The sequence below is a fragment of the Phoca vitulina genome, unplaced genomic scaffold (genome assembly GCF_004348235.1).
Source record: "Phoca vitulina isolate PV1807 unplaced genomic scaffold, GSC_HSeal_1.0 scaffold46, whole genome shotgun sequence".
Taxonomy (NCBI): Eukaryota; Metazoa; Chordata; class Mammalia; order Carnivora; family Phocidae; genus Phoca; species Phoca vitulina.
The window spans coordinates 10,044,963-10,066,394 of NW_022589749.1; the positions used below are offsets into that span (position 1 = coordinate 10,044,963).

At 58.9% G+C, this 21,432-nt stretch overlaps 1 protein-coding gene across 4 annotated transcripts in view; it reads right to left on the reverse strand.

The window, feature by feature from the left end:
- Nucleotides 1-21,432, reverse strand: part of PITPNM2 (phosphatidylinositol transfer protein membrane associated 2) — a 132,657-nt gene that overhangs the window by 7,190 nt on the left and 104,035 nt on the right. For 3 of the 4 annotated variants that reach the window (XM_032431221.1, XM_032431222.1, XM_032431224.1), the window contains 14 exons: nucleotides 18,357-18,571; nucleotides 17,163-17,284; nucleotides 14,434-14,661; nucleotides 11,967-12,275; nucleotides 10,917-11,012; nucleotides 8,550-8,654; nucleotides 8,259-8,329; nucleotides 5,218-5,465; nucleotides 4,615-4,804; nucleotides 4,372-4,491; nucleotides 3,624-3,835; nucleotides 2,961-3,139; nucleotides 1,636-1,806; nucleotides 1,062-1,211 (listed from right to left, as the gene is read on the reverse strand). In XM_032431221.1, the coding sequence (XP_032287112.1) occupies nucleotides 1,062-1,211; nucleotides 1,636-1,806; nucleotides 2,961-3,139; nucleotides 3,624-3,835; nucleotides 4,372-4,491; nucleotides 4,615-4,804; nucleotides 5,218-5,465; nucleotides 8,259-8,329; nucleotides 8,550-8,654; nucleotides 10,917-11,012; nucleotides 11,967-12,275; nucleotides 14,434-14,661; nucleotides 17,163-17,284; nucleotides 18,357-18,571 (2,416 nt within the window). The remainder of the gene's footprint in view (nucleotides 1-1,061; nucleotides 1,212-1,635; nucleotides 1,807-2,960; nucleotides 3,140-3,623; nucleotides 3,836-4,371; nucleotides 4,492-4,614; nucleotides 4,805-5,217; nucleotides 5,466-8,258; nucleotides 8,330-8,549; nucleotides 8,655-10,916; nucleotides 11,013-11,966; nucleotides 12,276-14,433; nucleotides 14,662-17,162; nucleotides 17,285-18,356; nucleotides 18,572-21,432) is intronic. The other variant, XM_032431225.1, reaches the window with a different exon arrangement.

Sequence of the window (21,432 nt, forward strand, 5' to 3'; positions counted from 1 at the left end):
CTGCAGGTAGACAGGGACCAGAGACCAGTGGGTAAGAGAGGGCCCCCCAGCCCGGCCCCCCGGCCCCCTGAGCAGCGGGAGGTAGGGCCCAGCGTGCCCTGGGCTGGGGGGGCTGGAGCCGCGGCCGACACCTCCAGCCGCAGGTGAGCGGTGGCATCTGAGCACAGGGCAGTGAGGATGGGACCAAGCGTGCCAGGGCCTGCCTGCTCAGGGCCGAGAGGGCAGGGCACTGAGTCGAGGCGGGGGAGGAGGAAGGGCTGGGGCAGGGACGGACAGACGGACTGACACAGACACGGTAGGCAGGGAGGCAAGGCGGCCAGGCTCCCGCCCCCCCTGGCCACCCATCTGACCCAACACACGGCTCCTGATCTTGGCTAGCCCTCCCAGCCTCCCGGGCTCAGCCGAGCGGGGCCTGACCCGCAGCGCACTGTCGCTGGGTTTGAGGAGCACTAACAGGAGGGCCTGAAGCGGTCTCTGGGGGATGCCCAGTGCTGGGCACTGAGCATGAGGTAACACCCCCGTGTGTCCCTCACGTGGGCCACGTGGAGCCAGCCCTGAATGGGTGTCTGGGGACAAAGGCAGGTGCCGAGGGTTCAACTGGGCCAGGGCAGAGCAGGGCGAGTGGGGGCTTGGCTACAGGACCCACGTGCAGGCGGGGTGCATGAGGTGCCTGGACCCCCTCAGGCAGGGAAGGAGTGGGACTCTGGAATCAACCCCTCACCGGGACCGGAAGCTTCTCCTGGGGAGCAGGTGGGCTGAGGCTCGAGGCCTCACCCCGTCTGCGGGCTGCCCCCTCCAGCCTCACAAATGAGAGACGGAGCCTTGGGACTGACACCCATGCTAGGTGACCCTGGGACAGCCGCTCCTCCCTCTGGGCTCCTAGGCTCTCGGTGTGCAGAGAGGAGGCGCCAGGGCCCGGTCCCTAGGACTTGTCCTGTCTGGTCTCCGTGGGACACCACGGTCCCACAGACTCCAAGTGGCCAAGGAGGGCGTGGGAAGTCCCTGAGGACCAGCAGTCAGCCAGCGAAGCAGATGCCAGCGCGCACGGGGGTGTTACACACGCTCAGCGCAGCCCGGGCTCGGGCGGGGCCCGTCTTGCCAGGTGAGCGCGGGAACGGGGATCCTGGTTTCCAGGAAGCCGTCCCCTGGGGGGAGAGGGGCCAGGGGCCCACCCTCCAGGACCAGCTCGGGGTTTCTCTGCACTGTCTCGACTGGAGGCAGACGGGAGAGAACAGAGAGGACAAGAACAGACACTCGCGTGGGCAGTCCAGACGCGCTCCTCCGACACAGACACTGGGGCTCCTTGAAGACCAGGACGGGACAGGACGCCAGGACACACTGGAGGGTGGGGGTGGGGGGTTGGGGCCTCCCGGGAAGGGCCAAGAGTGGGCGATGGGCAGCAGTCCTCACACAAGCACCCTGCTCTGAACCCCCTGGCCGCCTGCTGCCGCGAGGGGTCCCCACACAGCTCTGCCTCAGGCGGCAGGGAGGGGATCCTCGGCCCAGTCTGCCCCCCCCCACCGGCACCTGGGGTGAGGCCCTGACCCCCCTTGCTGACGCACCCCCGAAGCTACCCAGCTTCCGGGAGGAGCCCGGTGCAGGCGCGCCCCCCCAGGGCCCCCCGGCGCCGCTCACCCAGCAGCGCGGAGCAGCCGTCCCCCAGCGGGTAGCGCTGGTAGCGGGGGATGCTGAACGGCGGCAGGGCGTGGAATCTCCGCTCCAGCAGCGGCTCCAGGCGGGAGGCGGACGGGTCCGCGGGGTGGAAGAGGTTGTAGACTTGCTGGCAGGCCGGCCGCAGCTGGAAAACTGGGGGCAGCGGGGAAGGGGGGGGCGGGGGATGGCAGAGCCCTGAGGAGGCGGGGTCTACGGCAGAGGGGGCGGGGCATCCGAAAGCCTGTCTCTATGATTTGGCATCTGTCCGCTTATTAACCAAATTTGTTTTAAACTGAGCAGAGTGGAGCCCTAGGCTGTGAGATGGGGCTGCTTCTCCGAGCACGTCATGGTTGTTGGGGAGACAGGGTGAGCGTAAGTGTAAAGAGCAGTAGTAGACGTCTCACTTTTTAAACACACACGGAGGAACAGGTGCTTTTCTTTTGAACCCCTCCTCCAGCCCCATGTAACACCAAAACGTGGGCGTCCTTCATGTCAGCCCTGCCAGTTCCATCAACCCGTCTTCCGCCGCGGGCATCCTCCATCGTGGGCCGCGCCAGGGTTTAGTCAACCAGCCCCCCTCCGTGGACCAACGTTTACAGCGGTCCTCGTGTTTCACGACTACAGATGATGTTGCCATACGTCACTGTCCCTACGTCTTTGTCTGCTTATATATAAGCCACCTCTGGCTTGCTCTTGGGCGAGTGTCCACGCCTCTCTGAGCCTCAGTTTGCCCCTCTGTAACCTGCGGATGTAATGCGGGCCCCGCACAGCCCCTGTAAGGATGCCAGGGCTCCCTGGGCCACACTGGCTGCTCCCGGGGGCACCTTGCAGGGACTGCTGCTGACAGGCTGCTCAGCCGGCATGTCCCACCCCCTGCCCCTGTGGCCTTGAGGAGGGTCTCTGGAGCAGTGTGGCCGCGGCCCTTCTGGGACTGGGAAGCCAGGCACCTAGGAGGATTTGGGGGTGCCTGGCTTCCGATCTCTTCCTTATGGGAAGACTTTGGGCCCAGGAGATTGGGTCTGTCTGTGTCCATCTGATACCAGGGCAGCCCCTTCCCTTCTGGACCTCAGCTCCCAGAGGTGCCTTGAAGATGAAATGGACCAGCAGGGGCCAAGAGATGGGGGCCAGAGACTGAGTTGCTGGAGTAGGAGCAAAGGAGAGCAGCGAGCCTGTGCTGGGGAGGGCAGAAATGAGGCTGATCCAGGAAGTGGCCTGGGATGTGGCCATGGCCTTGTGACAGGGGTCCACTGAGACCCTCTACCCATTCATATACCCCCTGCCCCGCCCTGTCCCTGCAGACCTCTCACCATCCAGGGCAGGGATGACAGTCTTCCTCAAGGCCAGGACGAGCCCCAGCGGGCACCCGAAGAGGAAAAGGTCTGCGATCTCAAAGTCGAACTTCCCCACAGCCCCTGTGCCATCCAGCATGGTGGAGCTGCTCGAACGGCGGGAGCTGGGCTCATTCCTCAGCACGCTGGCATGGAGGCTGCAGATGGAGGGCCTCGTGAGGTCACACCACACCCCTTCTCAGCTCTGGCTTGCCCTCAGCCTCCCAAAGGAAGCCCCCCCGGGGGTCGTCAGGCCCAAACGAGGCTTGGCCCCTGAGCTCTCCTGCAGATGTGGCTGCCCAGTGCCCACTGGGACACCTCTCTCGGGGTGCCACCGCCTTTAGAACAGCCACCCCTGATCGCTTCTGCCCCCCGATTCTCCCCCACCCCTGGACAAGCTGTTCCCTTGGGCCCAAGATGGCCCTTGGTGTATACAAGACCCCAGACGCACCCAACAAGCCACTTCCTCCTGGCCGAAGAGCCACGGGCCCAGCCCGGGCATCCCAGTCCCCTCGTGTCGGCCATCGGCATGACCTGGTTCACGTCCTCAATTCCGAGGCATCCCCCCCTCTTGGAGTCCCCCTCCTCACCTGGCCACAGGCCTCATGGTCAGACCCTCGGGGCCCCACCGGCCCCACCCACCTGGACAGGAAGGCCTGGTGCTGCTGGATGGTATCCAGCTCGTAGGTGGATGAGTCACTCCTCTTTCGGGGCAACTGCCTTTTGGGGTCTTCAACACCATTGCTTCGGGGGATATCAATGTTGCTGCGGCTCAGGTGCCGGCTGCTCTCCAGGCCGCCACCGCCGCCATGTGCCGCATTGACCAGGGAGCCGGGGGCCAGCAGGTCAGTGTCCTGGAACAGCCCCGCGCAGGCTCACTGCCCAGTGGCCACTGGCCTGGGCCCAGCTCCAGTGTTCTCCCTCCCAGCTCCAGGCCCACTGGCCACTGCCCAGCCAGCCTCTCTCCCACAGCAGAGAGGGGAAAGCCCAGTCCCCCCGTGGCCCCACTGTCCCCCCCACCCCCCGCCCGCTGGCCGAGTCCCAACAGCTTCCGTTCCTGCCTGACCTGGCCACCCAGGTGTTTGGGACCTCTCGCTGACCTTGCTGCCTTGCCTGGCCTTGCCCCCCCGCCCCCTGCAGCGGAGGGACCCCGGACCCCCTCCTGCCGGGAAGCTCAGAGGGGCTGCCCACTCCACCTCCTGGGACCAGAGCCCAGCTCCCTACGGTGCAGACCCTGCTCCACCGCCCGCCGAAGCCTCATGTGCTCCAGGCTCGGTCCCGCTGCAGCTGCTCACCCGCCCCGTGCGCCCACCCCAGCGGCTCTGGGCCCCTGTGCTGCAACCTCCGCCCCCCGAGGTCCCCCGCTCTGGGGGCCGCGGGAAGCCGGTACCTGCACGCTGGCCACGCTGCCCCGGCGGCTGCTGCTCTGGCTCTCAGACACTGGCTGGTTGCTCTGGCACAAGGCATCGAACGCCAGGATGCCCCCGACGCAGTCCCCGATCAGGCAGACCTAGAGACGGAGAGGTGCCAGAGGCCCGGGTGCCCTCCCTGCTTGCTGGGGCGCCAGCCGGGGAGGGCCGTCGCCACCCTGCCCTGCGGGGCTTGTCTGCCCTTCTCCTGCCCCACGACTCACCTGCCCGTTGAAGGTCATGCCCTCCTGGGACTTGATGAAGTCCCCATAGGCAAGGTTGGTCCGCTGAATCACCGTGGCGATCGCCTCCTGGTACTGGGGTGAGGACGTGGCCAGCAGGGGCAGGGCAGCCAGGGGGATGTGGTCCTGGCTGCTGGACAGACAGCCTTCATCGTGGCTGTAGGGGCTAAGGCTGGGGGAGGGGGCCCGATCAGGAGAGAGCAGGCAGGGGCCCCTCCCCCCGACCACAGCAGCAGGCCTGCCACCCGAGAGCCTCAGCTGTGACTTGGCCAACCTCATGGGGTCGCTTCTGGGCCCGGCCCTGGAAGGCTGGGTAACAAGGCGGGGGTGGGGGGGCGGGTAAGGCTTTGTGTCTCAGGGGCAGGTCTACATCCCCATATCGCAGATAGGGCAACTGAGGCTCAGCCTTGGGCCCGGGGCCCCTCCTCTGTAAGCCCAGCCATCTGCATAAGTTTTGGTCACCTCTGGACAGAAGGGGCTGGATGATAAGTCTGGACATCGAGACAGGGTTCCTGAATCTAGGGGAGCAGCCTGACCCCTGGGGCCAGGTGCTTTGGGGCAGGTGGTCTGGGCCTATGCACTCACTTGGAGACTAGGGCAAAGGCATCAGAGCAGATGGGCGGGCAGGGCACCAGGCGGATGGCAAGGCGGCCCAGGGCGCTGGGGTAGTGCACGCGCATGACGGTGTCGAACACGGTGGCGATGGTGTTGGTGTCACCCTGCTTGGAGCTGGGGTCCCCAGCGCCCGTGTCCAGGATGGTGCCTCCGTGCAGCACCAGCAGCAGCACGTGGATCTTGGAGGCTGGCGCGGCCAGGGGTGGGCTGACCTCGTCCTGCGTGGGTTGGCGGGGTGTCAACTCCCCGGGGACTCAGCTCCTTGCTGGGCTCCTGTCACCCCAGGGGAGGCCCGTCTGGCCCATTGCTCCCTCTCCGAAGCCCCATTTCAGTTCCTCAGCTACAGGGCCTGGTGCTGGCCACCCCAGCCCCTTCCCCTGGGGAGGCCGAGATGGTCCCTCTCCTCCTCCCCATGAGCAGCCCTGACTCCCTCCCATCAGCCAGCCTGACCAGGGGCTGAGGATGAGCCTCCGAAACACAGATTCCACTTTCCATCAGGGGGCCCAGGCAGCAGCTTCCAGCCTTGGTGAGGAGGCACTAGCCCATCCTATGTGGGCCTCTGGAGCCTGCCTGCCCTCCATGCGTCTGCACCCAGGGCAGCCTCAGCCTGGGTGGGCAGTGACCCTGGGCACTGGGCCTGCAGCTCTGAGCTCTCCCCCATCTACACGGGGCTTCCCTTCTGTCCCCTGTGCTGCCATTCCCAGACTCTCTCAAAGACCAAGGTCTCCAAGCATCTTAGAGCAGAGAGGGAATGCAGGTGTGCCTGTCTGAAGCCCCCTAATTTGGGAGGGGTTAAGGATCACCTCCTGCTGGTCAGGCCTGCGTGTGAGGTCAAAGTGAGACCTGAGACTTGTACACATTTGCACGGGGTATGGGACTGTTCTATTTACAGCCGAGGTGGTAGTGGCCCAGAGAGGCCGAGAGACTTATCTAATGTCACACAGCACATCGGTGCCAAGCTGGCCCGGAACCCAGAGCTTTTGCCACCTGTTCAGTGTTCTCCTGCCAACCCTGGCTGTGGCCGCATCCTCAGGGGCCCTTCTCCACCTTAACGTCTGGTGTGTGACTGTGGGAGCTAGAACCAGGGCCCAAGAGAAGCCACTGGTGAGTACTCGCCTTCCCTATATTATGTCCAGGCGTGTGGGGGACAACCGGCCCTGAACTGGGCCACTGGATGGTGTTGGGGGTGGGGGGCAGCAGTGGGACCCAAGTATCAACAAAGAGCCCAGGCGGGGAGTGGGCAGTACAGGCCCTGGACCCAGGGGCTGGTGAGGCTGCCAGGAAACACAGGGACTGGGCCGGCCCAGGAGCCACCGAGCAGTGAACGAGGAAGGCAGGCTGGTGGGCGGTACGGGGTCTGGAGCTGAGGCAAGACTGGGCTGCCTCATCCCCAAGAGGAGACCGGTCATTGGCCAGGTGTGGGCCACGGGGCCTGGGCAGGAACACATGCCCGACAGAGCGTGGGAATGATTCCTGCCCCCACATGAGGACTGCCCGCCACTGGCCGGCCTGGGCAGGAATGAATTCACGGCCCGGGCAGCGCAGGGCAGGGCCACCAGCCGCCCAGCCCAGCCGCCAGAAGGAGCTACCACACTGCTCCAAGGGCTTATCAACACAGCCAGGCCAGGTGCTCAAGGAAGGCCTGTCTCAGGGCCGCCTCACCATCACCCAGTTAGGGAGGTGGAGTCCAGCGGTCCTCAGAAACCCAGGACGGGCAAGGGTGGGCAGCGAGAGGCCTGAGCCTATCTCCTGGGACCCAGCACTGCAGGCTGGGACTGTTCAGGGACTCCCAGAGGCCAACTGGAGACATGGCTCTCCTCCCATTGGTGCCTAATACCGGGGCACACCCACCAGAGACTCAAACCCTGTAGGAACAGACCCCGAGGGAGGTGCAATGTGGCAGTGGGCCTGGAAGCCGTGGGGCCAGCTCTGGAGAGTCGGGGGTCCCCGTCAGTGTCTCCATAAAGCCGTACCCCGTCCACAAGGCAGGGAGAGGAGGCTCCGGTTTGGGGGCTATTGCAACCCAAGGGATCTGACTCTGGATGGCTGTGCCCAGAACCGGTGCTGGGTTCCAACGCACATCCTGAGGCAGACCTAGAGCCCGAGGCCCCTTCTGCCCCTCCCGAGGGGGCCGTCAGAGCTGTGTGCGCCCTAGGTGGGGAGGGGGCTCCATGTGCTTTATCTTGCCATTAACTGGCAATTGGAAATCAACTCCCCTCGTCCCGGTTTGCCTTCTAGAAAAGCCCACGTTGACCCCGGACCGCAGAGTAGAAAACCCCAAGTCAGGGAGGGCGGTGTGGATGCTGCTCCTCCTCCGTGGCACCTGGCCCAAGCTCCCCAGGGGTCCCGAGTTCCCAGAGGTGCTGTCCCCACCTTGGGCGCTTGAGGTGAGAGCGGCGTGGTGACCGCGAGCAGTGCGGTGACCGCAGCGTGTGACAGCCCTGCTCGGCCCTGACTCCCACCCCCAGTGCAAACAGCTCTGACCGCCCACAGCTGGAGGAGGAGAAGGGGCGTGAGCCCCGTGCAAAGAACCCCCGAAGCGGACACAGGCGCTCTACCAAGACAGCTTTATTGGACACCGGGAGCCCTGTGGGGCCCCAGCGGGGCGGCGGCCGCTCACTTCTGCCTAGATGGCTTTCGCTTCCTCCCCTCCCATCTTATTTTCTTCAGCAAATGCGGAAAGGCTGGGTACAAGGTGAACATCTGTTTTTTGGTCTGGAATTTACAAGTTTCTCCTTTCACTTTCCACCGGCGGAGCTGGGTCAAGGCCTTCTTTGGGGGCCGCCTGCAGTCCTTCTTGGTTCTCAGGGACGTCGGGGCAGGGAGTAAAGGAGCCCCCAGGCCTCTCTCTGATGGCGCCTAGGCCAGTGGGGACGTGAGGTGGGTGGGTGGCCGAGTTCTGCCTCTGCAGCCCCACGGGACCCGTCCTTTGAGCTCAGCCGCCTCCCCCTGCAGCCCTGGAGGGCCCCCGGCAGCACAGCCCCTGGCCCTCTGCCCCCCTGGGCACCCACCTCGATGATGTTCAGCTGCTCCACACTGGAGGCCACTCTGAATTCAGGGGCGCTCTGGCGATAGAGACCGTCTGCAACACATAAGCAGGGGGTGCTGTGAGCAGAGGGGCAGCCGGGCAGCCCCAGGCCCACAGGACAGAGGCAGTGACCGTGACTAGTGGGGCCCTGGGTACTCCCACCCCTCCTCCCCGATGCCCAGCGCTGCACAGAAGCTGGGTCAGAGAGGAGGGGCCTGGCCCCTGCAGCCCCCCTCCCCAGGCCCTGCAGCAGCCCCCCGCCCAACTCAGGTACCCTGTGTATCCTCCGGCTCAGGGCTTTCAATTTTGTCCATGAGGTCATTGGAGTTCCACTTGGTGATGTCCTTGGGGAATATTTCCTCTGAGTCGGACAGGTCCTCTGCGGGGAGACAGCAGGGCTTCAGCAACCCCTGGAGGGCAGGGACCGAGGAGTGCGGGGAGGCCCGGCTGGGAGGTGCAGGGCCTCGCTGTGGCCACTCTGGGGGCTCCCCGCCCCTCTCTGGCCTGTGTCCACCTCCGTGCTTGCTTCCGCCCCTCCCTTCCTGAGCAGGATGAACCCATGACCGACTTCCAGGGGGCTTCTGCTTGACCTTTTCTAAAAACTGTGATAATTTTCACGTAACATAAAATTCACCATTTAAACCCCTTTCAGGTGACCTTTCGTACGTTCCCGATGCTGTACACCCACCACCTCTGTCTGGTTCCAGAGCATTTCCATCTCCCCGAATGGACACCTTGTACCCCTTAGCAGTTGATCCCCGTCCCCTCCCCCAGCCGCTGGAGGCCACCGATCCACTTCCTGTCTCTATGGATTTGCCTGTTCTGGACATCTCACTGAATGGAATCCTACAATGTGTGGTCTTTTGTGTCTGGCTTCTTTCACCGAGCACCATATCGCCAAGCTCCATGCACGGTATGGCAGGTGTCCATGGTTCCCTCCTTTCTATGGCTGAATCCTATTTCACTGTATGGATGGACCACGTTTTGTCTCTCCACCCATCAGCTAACGTCCCTGACCGTTCTCAACGTCCACAAACGGACAGCCTCGCTGTGGGCGCTTCCACCCATTACTCTTGTTTCTGCTTTGCTGAGAACAGCAGCCTGGGGTACTGCTGGGTTGGAGGCGGCTGTCTGGGCGCTGGCGGGCACGGGTCCCTCCTCCAGCCCCGCATCCCACTGAAGGGCACTTCCCCGGCCACTTTCATGCTGGCATCTCCTGCTTTGCTAACTCTTCTCTCTTCCAGCTTTTTCTAAAGTTTCTCTGTTGGATGTGCATTTCCCCCCTGTCAGGGACTCACAGCCAGGAGAGGGTGCACCTCTTGCCCAAAGAGGTGGGCATGGGTGGGAGGCCCAAAATACCTTTCCTCCCCCTCTGGGGAGGGCCCGGGTGCAGAAGGAAGCTCAGGAACCATCTACCACCCATTCCAGCTCAGATCCCTTTTGCCTGGACACTGATTCCCCAAGTTCCCCCTCAAGGACCGGCCAGTTAATGAAAATACCATAATCAGGTGGCCCCTCTGCCTGCTCCAGGCCACGGCTGCCCCGTGAGGGGCTCTGGCCTGCCCTGGCCCTGCTCAGTGTCTGTGGGCAAGCCCCTGTCCCCCTCCGAGCCTGTGTCCTGCCTCGTCAACCGCAAGCTGGAAACCAGTCTCCACAGACCTGTCTGCCGGTGGAGAGGAAGAGCCAAGGTAGGAAGCACGTGAGTGTTTTAGTGAAGTTGACCCTTGAACAACACAGGAGCTGGGGCACCGACCCCCCAACACAGTCGAAAATCCACTTCAAACTTTTGATTCCCCAGAAACTTAACTACTAATAGCCTCTGTTGACCAGAAGCCTTACCGGTAACAGAGTCAATTAACACAGATTTTGTATGTCATATATATGATATTCCATATTCTTACAATAAAATAAGCTAGAGAAAACACGTCATTAAGAAAATCATAAAGAGGGGCGCCTGGGTGGCTCAGTCGTTAAGCGTCTGCCTTCGGCTCAGGTCATGACCTCAGGGTCCTGGGATCGAGCCCCACATTGGGCTCTCTGCTCAGCGGGAAGCCTGCTTCTCCCTCTCCCACTCCCCCTGCCTGTGTTCCCTCTCTCGCTGTGTCTCTCTCTGTCAAATAAATTAATAAAATCTTAAAAAAAAAGAAAAGAAAATCATAAAGAAGAGAAAACACACTGATGGTACGGTACTTATCAGAAAAAATCCACATTTCATGCATCTGTGCCATTCCAACCCGGGTTGCTCGAGGGTCAACTGTACCCACATCTTCCCAGCAAAGGCGGGTGATTCAGGAGGCTGTATGTTCACTGTGCTTATTTTGGGATTGGTGGGAAAATGGGCATTTCCCATATTGCCTGCTTGTTTGCATTTGCTAAGGTTCCTACGTGAGATGGACAACCATTGAACCAAGAACAAAACAAGGTCATTACAAAGATTTAGAAAATTGTAAGATGCCATGCTTATGTCAAGCTTCTTATGGAAATAAACCCACATGTGGCACAAAGGCCCCGTCTGAGTATGAATCCATCCTACATCCATGGCCGGGGTGAGCCTGAGGCCCCCGACTCCTGGGGATTTCATCTCATCCTCTGCCCTGACCCTCTCAGATCCTCCCTCCCGCCCCCGGGAAGAGCCACTTACCATGAGCGTCGAAATACTCGTCGTCTGAGCTCTCGTCTGAGTCCCGGGCGATACTCTGCATCCTCCACTCGGAGATGCTGTGGCGGGAAGGGCTGGCTGGAAGGCAAAACCTCAAGCTGACTGACCAGCCAGCTGGGCTAGGCCGGAGCAGGGCCAGGAGGGCTCGGGGGAGAAGGGAGAAGGGAGGGGTGGAAGCTCCTGGAACTTTCAAGAAGGTCCCACATGCATGTGTCCCAGGGAGGACAAGGGACTGGGAGGGTATCGGGTATCAGGCCAGGACGTGCAGTCACGCAGGCCGGGGTCCGCTCCTGTGCTCTTGCCCGGGGTCTGCCCGGCGGGGGGGAGCCCCGGAAATTCTCCTGCAGCAGAGCAGATAGGACTGTGCGGTACTCTCAGGAGGTGAGTGACATAAAAGGTTATCGACATATATACATCCACAGAGCCCTTCAGCACAGAGACAGGCCAGCCTGGCGTGGGGAAGCTGGGTTTGCAGAGGAGACTCCTGGCCATACACGGGATACCCTGTTTTTTCCAACCAGCCACAGCACTTTTGCCAAAGTTCTCCCGAGAAAGGCCTTTCTCAGGATCTAAAGGTTTTTCAGGCTCCTTCAGCCTGGCTCCTGCCACAGCAGCAGAGACCCCTCCTGGGCGTGCTGGGGGTACCCACCCAGACTCCCTCCCCTCCTGGGAACCCTGGTTCCTCAGAGCCGTAGCTTCGGGGCCCCAGGAGAGGCTGGGAGCTGGGTGCCCCCACGGCCGGCCTGTCTTACCTGGCCCTTGTAGGTGAGTCCAGGGTCACCTGCTACGGGGGGAGGCACCCTGGGCTTGCTCTGAGCTGGGGGGCTACCAGCAGAATGGTTCTGACTCCCCACAGGTGTGGCCCACAAGGTTGGGAAGCAAGAGTCCATGTCTGGAGTCAGAATTATCTGGCTGTGGCAGGGGACTGGCTGCCGTGGACGGGGGTGAGGGCTGTCCTGGGGTAGACTCGTGGAAGGTAGAGCCCCCCGCCCCCGCCTGGAGAAAGGGGGTGCTATGTGCCCCGGGGCTCACCTCCCCGCTTGGAGGACCGCGAGGACTTGGAGGACGTGGACCACTGTTTCTTGAGGCCCCGGCCTGCCAAGGGTTCCCCGCTGCTGCTGCTGGGCTGGGGGGCCTCCCCAGGGACCTGGGCCTGGCTGGCTTCGTCCTTGGCCAGCTCTGCAGCCTCCTCGTCATCTTCGTTGAACTGGGCCATCTTGCGGGACAGCATGAGCTGCGCCTCCTTCTCCAGCTCCCGGATGTTCTCCATGTTCAGCCCGTACCACTCATCCTGCCAGCACCAGGCCTGCCGGTGGGCCCTCACCATCACCTTCCGCAGGCCTGCCCCCAGGCGGTGGCGGGGGCGGGAGGGGGAGACAGGAGAGACTTTAGCCCCCAGGGCTGGGCGTGGGGCTGGGAGGCACCCCGAGGTTATACCCATTGTGTGGCTGTGGGCAAATCACTGCCTCCCCGTGCCTCAGTTTCCCCATCTGTAAATGAGGGGTCTGGCTCACAGATGGCCTCACGAGGTTCTCTAATTGGAGCAGAGTGGCCTCCTGAGGGATCGTGGCTGCTCAGAAGCCACGCTGAATTTTGGGGGGATTCCTGCCCCAGGGGGAGCTGGAGGAGGGCTCCCCCACCGTCTCCCGCCTCAGTGTCTAGTACACTTTTGCTGTCGAATTTCCACATGGAAATCAAGTTCCCGTTCAAAGTGGGTTGGTCCTTTTTCACAAATAGAACATATATACATATAAAATAAGATGCAAAATAAGACAAAGTAAGACGTAGAAGAATATATCATGCAAGTCAAATGATGAAAATGAGATCGCTTTCAAGGTATAAAGGATAATAAAAGAACTTTAGAGACAGAAGGCAGAGGGGGTTGCCTTGGGCTGGGGGTGGGCGTGGGGGTGACTGAACATGAACAAAAGACTGGGGTGATGGAATGTTCTAGAACCGTGTGCACGACTCTGAATATACTGCCACTTATAGAACTGTCCTCTTACAAGGGGGGGAAGTGTATGGTATGCAAAATTAGGCCTCGATAAAGCTCACTAAGAAAACATTAAGAAGAAAGAGAGCATCATCCCTATCCACACCACCCAGTGAGGGAGCAGACGCGACCAGAAGCAGGGAGCCCTGGGATGGCCGTCCTGGACACCCTCTCCTCCCGCCCGCTCCAGCCTCATTTACTTTCCTCTCCTTTTGCAGCCCACAGATGTGTTTTCCTACCTGACACGTTAGGCTGGTGTGCATGTTGCTGACATTTACATGTCTGCGTCATGCTGCATGTCTTTTCCTGCCATTTGTGGGGTTTTTTGGGGTGAGTTTCAGGTTTGTTGCTGTCTGGTATTTGTTTGCAATGCCATTTTGTTTATTCCTTCTTTTGCTATTGGGTCTTTGGCTCACTTTCATTGTCTGTCCACTTAGCTTTTACAAATCTGCTGCTCTGAACATTCTGGAATGTGTACAAGAGTTTCTCTCGGGGGAAAACCCGGGAGGGATGTCACTGGATCTCGGGGCATGCATCTTCCACTTTCCTAGAGAAAGTGGAGTGGCTTTCCAAGTGGTCAGGCCATGTCATGTCCTTGGGCTGGTCTCCGGTGACACTTCCTCCTGGCTCAGGCCACTCTGCCTCCCCTGCAATCCTTCCTAAATCCCTTGACCTTCTGCGCCCTCCTTCAGCCAAGACTGTCTCTGCGCCCCAAGTCCTGGGCCATGGCCTCAGGCATGCCACCCTTGGGTCCCACACTGAAGAGACCATCTGCTGCGATGCCCCTGCCCGTTGCTGCAAGAATGTCAGCTCAGGTCTCGGGCAGCTGGGACGGGAGACCTGGGCTCTCTGCTTCCTCCTCTGCAAGCGGGGGTAACATGGCTATCCTCATCGGTCACTGTGAGCTGATAGGACACACGTGACACACACTATCAAGGGTGTAGCTCTGTTCACAGCTAAACCCAAACCCTGATTCTTGGAGTCAAAAGATACCTGCCCAGATGCCACTCCTGGATCATGAGCCTGGGGCTGGGTCAGGCCCTTGGCACTGACCTCATGGCACGACCTGGGGGGCAAGTAGGGAGCTGAGGTGCTAGGAAAGAGAGGAGCCCCAGGTTGGGCCCATTGGTCCCATTGGTGTGAGGGCCCCATGGTGTCCAAGACCCTCTGCCCCCACGACGCCCAGCCCATGGGGGAGGCGGAGCTGGGGTCAGGGCCTGGTGCAGGTAAGCAGCAGGGAGGCTGTCTCCCGGGGCTACTGCCCCTCAGGGGGTCAGCACTATATATAAGCTATGAACACAAGCCAGAGTGTCTGGGGACATGCTCTGGGGCTTCTTAAGCAGACAACCAACATACACTGCCTGTCACCTCTAGGCGCCCGGCAAGTAGTCAAGATACACCCCGCGGGAAGCTGCACATGGGCTTTGGGTCATCTTTCAGGAATAAGAGGGAAACGTCGAACCACAGCTGGATGAAGAGGGAGGCAGTGGGCACGGGCGAGCTCACCGGTGTCATGGATGAACCTCTCGATCTTGGACTGCATGCCCCAGTAGCGAAACTCCACCTTGCAGAGCTTGTAGGCACACATGAGGGGGAAAACCTGCTGTTTGTACTCCTCGATCCAGTTGTCAGACAGGGGTCCCCTCTGCGTCTTGATCGAGCGGAACAGCTTGGGGTCCTCTTCCGTCTTATACTCGTTGGGGGGCACGGGGTCCTTGACAATGTCGATGAAGTCTGTGGGGAGAGCCTGCCAGTGGCCACTTCTGCCCCACCTCCACCCCACCCCTCCCTTTTCAGTGCCCTCCCCATGTCCCCGCCACCCGCAAAGCCTCACAGGCCTCTGGGCCTCATATGCCGTAGGGCCGAACATGGGACTGGGGATGCTGCTCTGGGCCACTCTGACCTTGAGCTCTCCCGACCTCAGGGCCTGTGTCCTCCTGTGACTCTAAGCAGTTAATCAGGTGAAGAGCTGAGGAGGCATGGGGAGATCAATTTCCACAGGGGACGTGGGATAGGAGGGCGGTGGCGGCGGGCGGCGGCGAACACAAGAGAAGGCCAGGAAGAGCTTCCCAGAGAAAGTGGCGTTTCAGCTACAGGAGCAGAGCAGTGAAGCCAAGAAGGCCCCGCAGCACGGGATGCGAGAGTTTGGGGAGCCGCCAGAGTGTCTGTATGGGGGAGGGGACAGCGATGCAACCTCTTCTCACCAGGCTGGGCTCCCAGCAGCACCCTGCGGGGGAAGTGGCCCCATATTCTACTTATATTTACACAGTGGCTTTAAGGCAGGCTGGCTGCTAGGAGCGCGTCTTCGATCAGAAGGGAGGAGACCGGCAGGAGGTGTTGGACCTGGGCCGGTCCTGAGAGTGGGTAGTGGAGGCCATAGGGCTGGGTGCTGGGGAAAGAGCACTGGGGGCTGGTGGGACCTGGCTGGGTGTGGGATGGGGGGCTGAGAGAAATAGCAGCAACTCTGGGAAGGACCTGGGCTGTGCCACCTCTTGGCACATGCTTCTTCCTACTGTGCCCCTCCCAAGGCACGCGGGTGTTACACAGGGCTGCGCACACACCTGGGGTACATAAATCCCAGGACAGAGTTTGTGGCTCAGAGAGCCCCTTTCCCGGATGTATGGGGATGATGGCACGGGGGGCGGGGGGGCTAGGCCCTGGGCAGGCTCCGGCTGTCTCGTCTCCCCGCTCCCCGGCCTGCATGGAACCCATGCTGTGGTTTGCAAACACAGACGTGGGCTCCACTGAAACCAGCAAGGGGTCAGGGGCGGCCCAAGGGCCGCGGCATTCGGCGGGGACAGAGATCCTTCCTGGAGCAGGCCACATGCACGGCCTGTGTGGGCAGGCAAAGGCCAAGGGGCAAGGGGCGGGCTGGGGTGGGGATGAGTCATATTACAGAGACTTAGGAGCCACGGCAGGTGGCCTCTGGAGGGAGCCGTGGGGCTCAGGCCGTGTCTGAGGCTGGCCAGACCTGAGCTGGTGGAGGGCCTGTATCATGCTGGGTCCGTCCCTCCTGTTGTGGGTAGAATGTGTACGCCCCGCCCCGCCCTCCATTCATATGTTGGAGTCCTGACGCCCCAGTTCCTCAGAATGTGACCTTATTTGGAGATAAGGCCTTTAAAGACGTAATCAAATTAAAATGAGGTCATTAGGGTAGGAGGCCCTACTCCACGATGACTAATGCGCTTATAAAAAGGGGAAATTCGGACACAGACAAGCGCACATAGGGAGAATGCCACGTGAAGATGAGGGAGAGACTGGAGTGATGTGTTTCCAAGCCAAGGAATGCCAGAGATCACCAGCAGCCACCAGAAGCTAGGGGCAGGGCCCGGAACAGATTCTCCCTCAGTGACCCCAGGAGACAACCCCACTTCTGGCCTCTAGACCGTGAGACCATGCGCATCTGTGTTGAAGTCCGCCGTCTGTGGTCCTTGGTTGCGGCAGCCTGGGCAGACTAACATAGCTCTAGAACCCTGGTGGGGCCTGAAAACTCCAGCAGGAGGGAGGGGGCCGGGTGAGGGTGCCCAGGGAAAAGCCCTTCCTGCCCCTCAGAGGCTGCCTGAGAGCGTGACCCCGGGGCCCTGGCAGCCACCTGTCCGACACGCGTCGTGCACCTGCCAGCAGCGCCCCCATGGCGGCTCACGCTATAGGGCCTGGAACCCATAGGTTGCAGACCAGGGGCTGCTGGGCTGCAGGGGGCCCGCAGATGTGGTCTGTGTGGCCAGCACACGTTTATTTAGGAACTGGAAGATTTCACATGCAAATCCTGATTTCTGGCCTCTCTTAAAAAAGATTGAACACACAGGGCTGTCTCCTCATGACAGAGTGAGGTGGAGGGCAGCGGAGCAGAGACTACCTGCCATCAAGGGGACACAGCCCCCCCAAGCCCACTGCACTCAGGTTCGGCAGTCAGCCTGAGGTCCCCCCACCCCCACCCCCCTGTGCACACGTCTGCACTCCGGGGAGGGGGACGCCTTGAAGGGGTGGAGGGAAGGGGCTTGAGTGGAGAAGGCACCCAGCGTCGGTGTGCACGTCAGGAACATGGGGCCAAGGAGGCCGGTCCTGCCTCCCCCAGTGCCCAGTGCTTGCTTGGACTCTGACCTCCCCGCCTAGGACAGGAGCCAGCCTGGAGCCTGCCAGGCCCAGAGACCAGGTCACGCAGGCAGGAAGAGCCAGGAAGTGGCCCTATGGGACTCTGGCCCTCCCCGGGGTGGGAGGGCTGTGGTAGTGGTTACCGATTGTCAGCTGGTTCTTCTCCACAGGAGACAAGCTGAACACATTCGGGTTTTCTCCAGCATCCGTTTTATAAAAGGTTTCGATGTCAATGGAGAATTTCTCCACAAAGGGGCAAGTGAACCTGTGTACGGAAGGAAAGCACACGTCAGGACCAGTGGCTTGCAGGGCTGGCTGTGGGATGGCTGGGTCAGGGCCTGCTGGACCCCACTGGGCACGAGAGGGAGAAAGGGCTGGAGTGGTGGCCGAGATTCGCCTGTCCTGGCCACCTCGGGAACCCTCCCCTTGTCCCGAGAACTGCCGAGGCCAGGCTGTGGGGAGGGGGGGATGTGTTTAGGGGGAAGAGGGAGACATTATAGGAAGCTGCCAGAGACCCTGTGGCCATCGTCCACATGTGTAAGGCACGGTAGGGACACAGGCACACACAGACACGCCACAAGAATCCAGACTAGCACTCTGTGACATGTCACGTCCCAAACCCCCCACCCCCGAGCCACCAGGTCTGGCAACAAGGCAACAGCCCCTCTCTCTTGGCTGGAGATGAGCTCACAGGAGGAAAGTGCCTCTGGGAAGAGAAATAACCTCAGTAGATCCTCTGACAAGCCCAGGTCCTCATCCAGTGGGGGGGACTCACGGGGACCCCCACCTATACAGCTGTGGGTGGCCAGCTGAGAGCAGCCCCCTGTCTGTTCTACTCAGCTACCCTGGACGGGTGAGGGTGGGGGCATGGAGTGAAGAGCCTCCTTTCTTTGGGAATCCAAAGAAAGCCCCATTCAAAGTGGAATATAATAAAACAATGTCACAGGTGCTGAAGGTCTCAGGGTTGGAGGGAATCGCTGGGCCATCTGGTCTATCCTTGGTTCATGTTTCTTCCCAGATGGTCGGTTAATGGTCCCCCATTGTCAGGTGATTATTAACAGGGGTTTGTATTCCCTGAGCCTTCCCAGAGGGCAAAGGGGTCTCAGGTGACCCTCGCTTGCCTCGTGCCTTCCCGGCCTCCCTGGGGCAGGTGGAGAAGTATCTAGGTGTTGACCCTCCCCTCTCTTGCCTGATCCCTGAGGACAGAGGCTCCTGGAACAGAGGCTCAGCTCCCCAGGAGCCTGGGCTCCTTGGAGTGTGGAGGGTGAGCCTGCCTAGGGGGCCACCCCCAGGGTTCCTTCCCTGCCCAACAGCTCAGGGTGTGGGGAAAGGCCCACCTGGTTCGGGTGTAGGGGTAGGCATTCCAAGACTCCTCAACCACCCTCAGGGCCGCCTTGGGCAGGATGGAGCGGAACCAGCTGGGGATGTGCATGCCCACATGGTACACCTTGTGTGTGTACTGCCCAGAGCCGCCGGGGCCGTCTGTGTATGGCCGGTTCTCCAAGATCTCCACGCCGCTGCCCTCGCCATATGTCTCGTTCCGGCTCTTCTTCTGCGGGGACAAAAGTGCTTGCGATGGGTTGGGGCCAGAGCACTCTGCAGAAGGGAAGGGGCCGAGGAGACCAGGCCAAGGGGCGTTGAGAGGAGGAAGGGCTTTGGGCAACCAGGCTGGCTTTTCCTGTGTCACTTCTGGACCCCCAAATCCAGACCCAGACTCCACCCCCCCTCCCAGCACTCCTACAGGAGACTGAGCAGGGGTTGATTTCCCTCCGAGCTCCAGCACTGCAAGTGCACAGTCCTCCCTTTGACCCCCATCAGTCCCAGGACTGACAGGGTTCTCAAGATCAGAAACCAGATGAGGATGCCCGCTCTCTTCCTTGTATTCAACACTGTACTGCAGGGTCTAGCCCAAGAAATTAGTCAAGAAAAAGAAATGATCAGAGGCACTCAAATTGGAAAAGAGCAAGTAAAGCAATTTCAATCTGCCAATGACAAAATCCCACATACAGAAAATCCTAAAGAATCCCCCAAACCTGTTAGACATAATAAATGAAATCAGCAAAGTTGCAGGATGCAAAATCCACACACAAAAATAAGCAGTGCAGAAAGGAAATTAAGAAACCATTTCCATTGACAAGAGCACTCAAAAGAATAAAATACCTTGGATAAATTTAACAAGGTGGTGAAACACTTACATGCTAAAACTATAAAACACTGCCAAAAGAAAATAAAGATCTAAATAAGTGGAAAGACAGCCATGTTCATGCATTGGGAGATTTAACATTGTTAAGATGTCAATATTCCCCAAAGCAATCTAAAGATCCAATGCAATCCCTGTCAAAATTCCCAGTGGTCTTTTTGGTAGAAATGGAAAAACTGATCCTAAAACCAGGAAGGATCAGTGAAGGATCTCAAAGAGCCAAAACAATCTTGAAAACAAAACAAAGCATAGTTGGAGCATTTACACTTTCCTACATAAAATCTTGCTACAAAACTACAGTAACCAAAACAATGTAGCATTGGCATAGGATAGATCCAAAGAAAAGGGTCGAAAGTCTAGAAATAAACCCATATATCTATATACTAAATGCACTGATTTTCAACCAGAGTCCTGAGATCTTTCAGTGAGGGAAAGAAGTCTTTTCAACACATCCCAGTATATTGCTGGGACAATTTGCATATCCACATGCAAAACAATGAAGTTGGATCCCTACCTCACATCACATATAAGGACTGACTCAGGGGCACCTGGGTGGCTCAGTCGTTAAGTGTTTGCCTTCGGCTCAGGTCATGATCCCAGGGTCCTGGGATCGAGCCCCGCATCGGGCTCCCTGCTCAGTGGGAAGCCTGCTTCTCCCTCTCCCACTCCCCATGCTTGTGTTCCCTCTCTCGCTGTGTCTGTCAAATAAATAAATAAAATCTTAAAAAAAAAAAAAAAGACTGACTCAAAATGGATCAAAGACCTAAATGTAAGAGCTTAAGCTATACAACTCTTAGAAGAAAACATAGGAGTAAATCTTGATGACCTTGGATGTGACAATGGTTTTTAAAATACGGTACCCAACGTATAAGCAACCAAACAAAAAACAGATAAATTGGACTTTATAAAAATTTTTAAACTTTTGTGCATCAAAGGACATTATGGAGGGAGTAAAAGGACAACCCACAGAATGGGATAAAATTCTTGTAAATAATATATCTGATAATATCTGATAATAATGTATCTAAAATATTAAAGAACTATTACAACTCAACAACAAAGAAGCAACCCAATTTAAAAATGCCAAAGGACTTGAATAGACATTTCTCCAAAGAAGTATATAAATGGTCAACAAGCACATGAAAAGATGCTCAACATCACTAATCATTAGGGAGATGCAAATCAAAACTACAACGAGATACCAATCCTGACCCAGTAGGATGGCTAAAAAGACAGACAATAGCAAGTGTTGGTGAGGATGTGGAGAAACTGGACCCCCCACCCCCCGCACTGCTCATGGGAATGGAAAACAGTACAGCCGCTGTGGAAAATAGTTTGGCAGTTCTTCAAAAAAGCTCAGCATAGAATTGCCATATGACCCAGCCATTCCAGTGCTAGGTATACATCCAGGAAAAGGAAAATATTTCCACACAGAAACCTGTACACGAATGTTCACAGCGGCATTATTCACGAGAGCCAAACGGTGGAAACAACCCAAATGTCCGTGATCTGAAGAATGGATAAACAAGTTATATCCACACAATGCACTACGATTCAGCCACAAGAAGGAAGGAGGGGCTGCCACCTGCCACAACGTGGATGAGCCTTGAAAACAGCGTGTAAGAAGCCCGACCCGAAAGGCCACATAGCGTCCAAACCCACTGATAAGGAATTTCTAGAACAGGCAAATCCATAGAGACAGAAAGCAGATTACTGGTTGCCTGGGGATGGGGTGGGGGGATGGAGAGTGACTTCTTCTTTGGGGTGATGACAATGCTCTAAAATCGTGGTGACGGTTTGACAACTCTATGAATTTGCTAAAAACCCCTAAACTGTACACTTTAAATGTGCGGATTATGTGGTGTGCCACTTCCATCTCAATCAAGCTGGTATAAAACACACAAACAGAAACCAACGCTGCGTCTGTACTCACTAGGGTTTCAGAGAACTCGAACACGGGGTGCAGGAAGGGGCCTCGGCAGTGCCGCCTGAGAGGGACAATGCCTGGGTCACCTCTGAGTGTCTCTCTGCCACAAATGTTCTTCCCAGTGTCCAAAAGCTCAGGTTTCTGCTTATGCAGAAAGCCTCATGGTTAAGGTCCCAGTAACTTTAAGCCCGGCATCTGTTTCCATGGTGACATGACGCCATCGCCGAGGCCATCTTCGGTCAGCTTCCTGAACAGCAGGTGTGCACATGTGCACACACACACACAC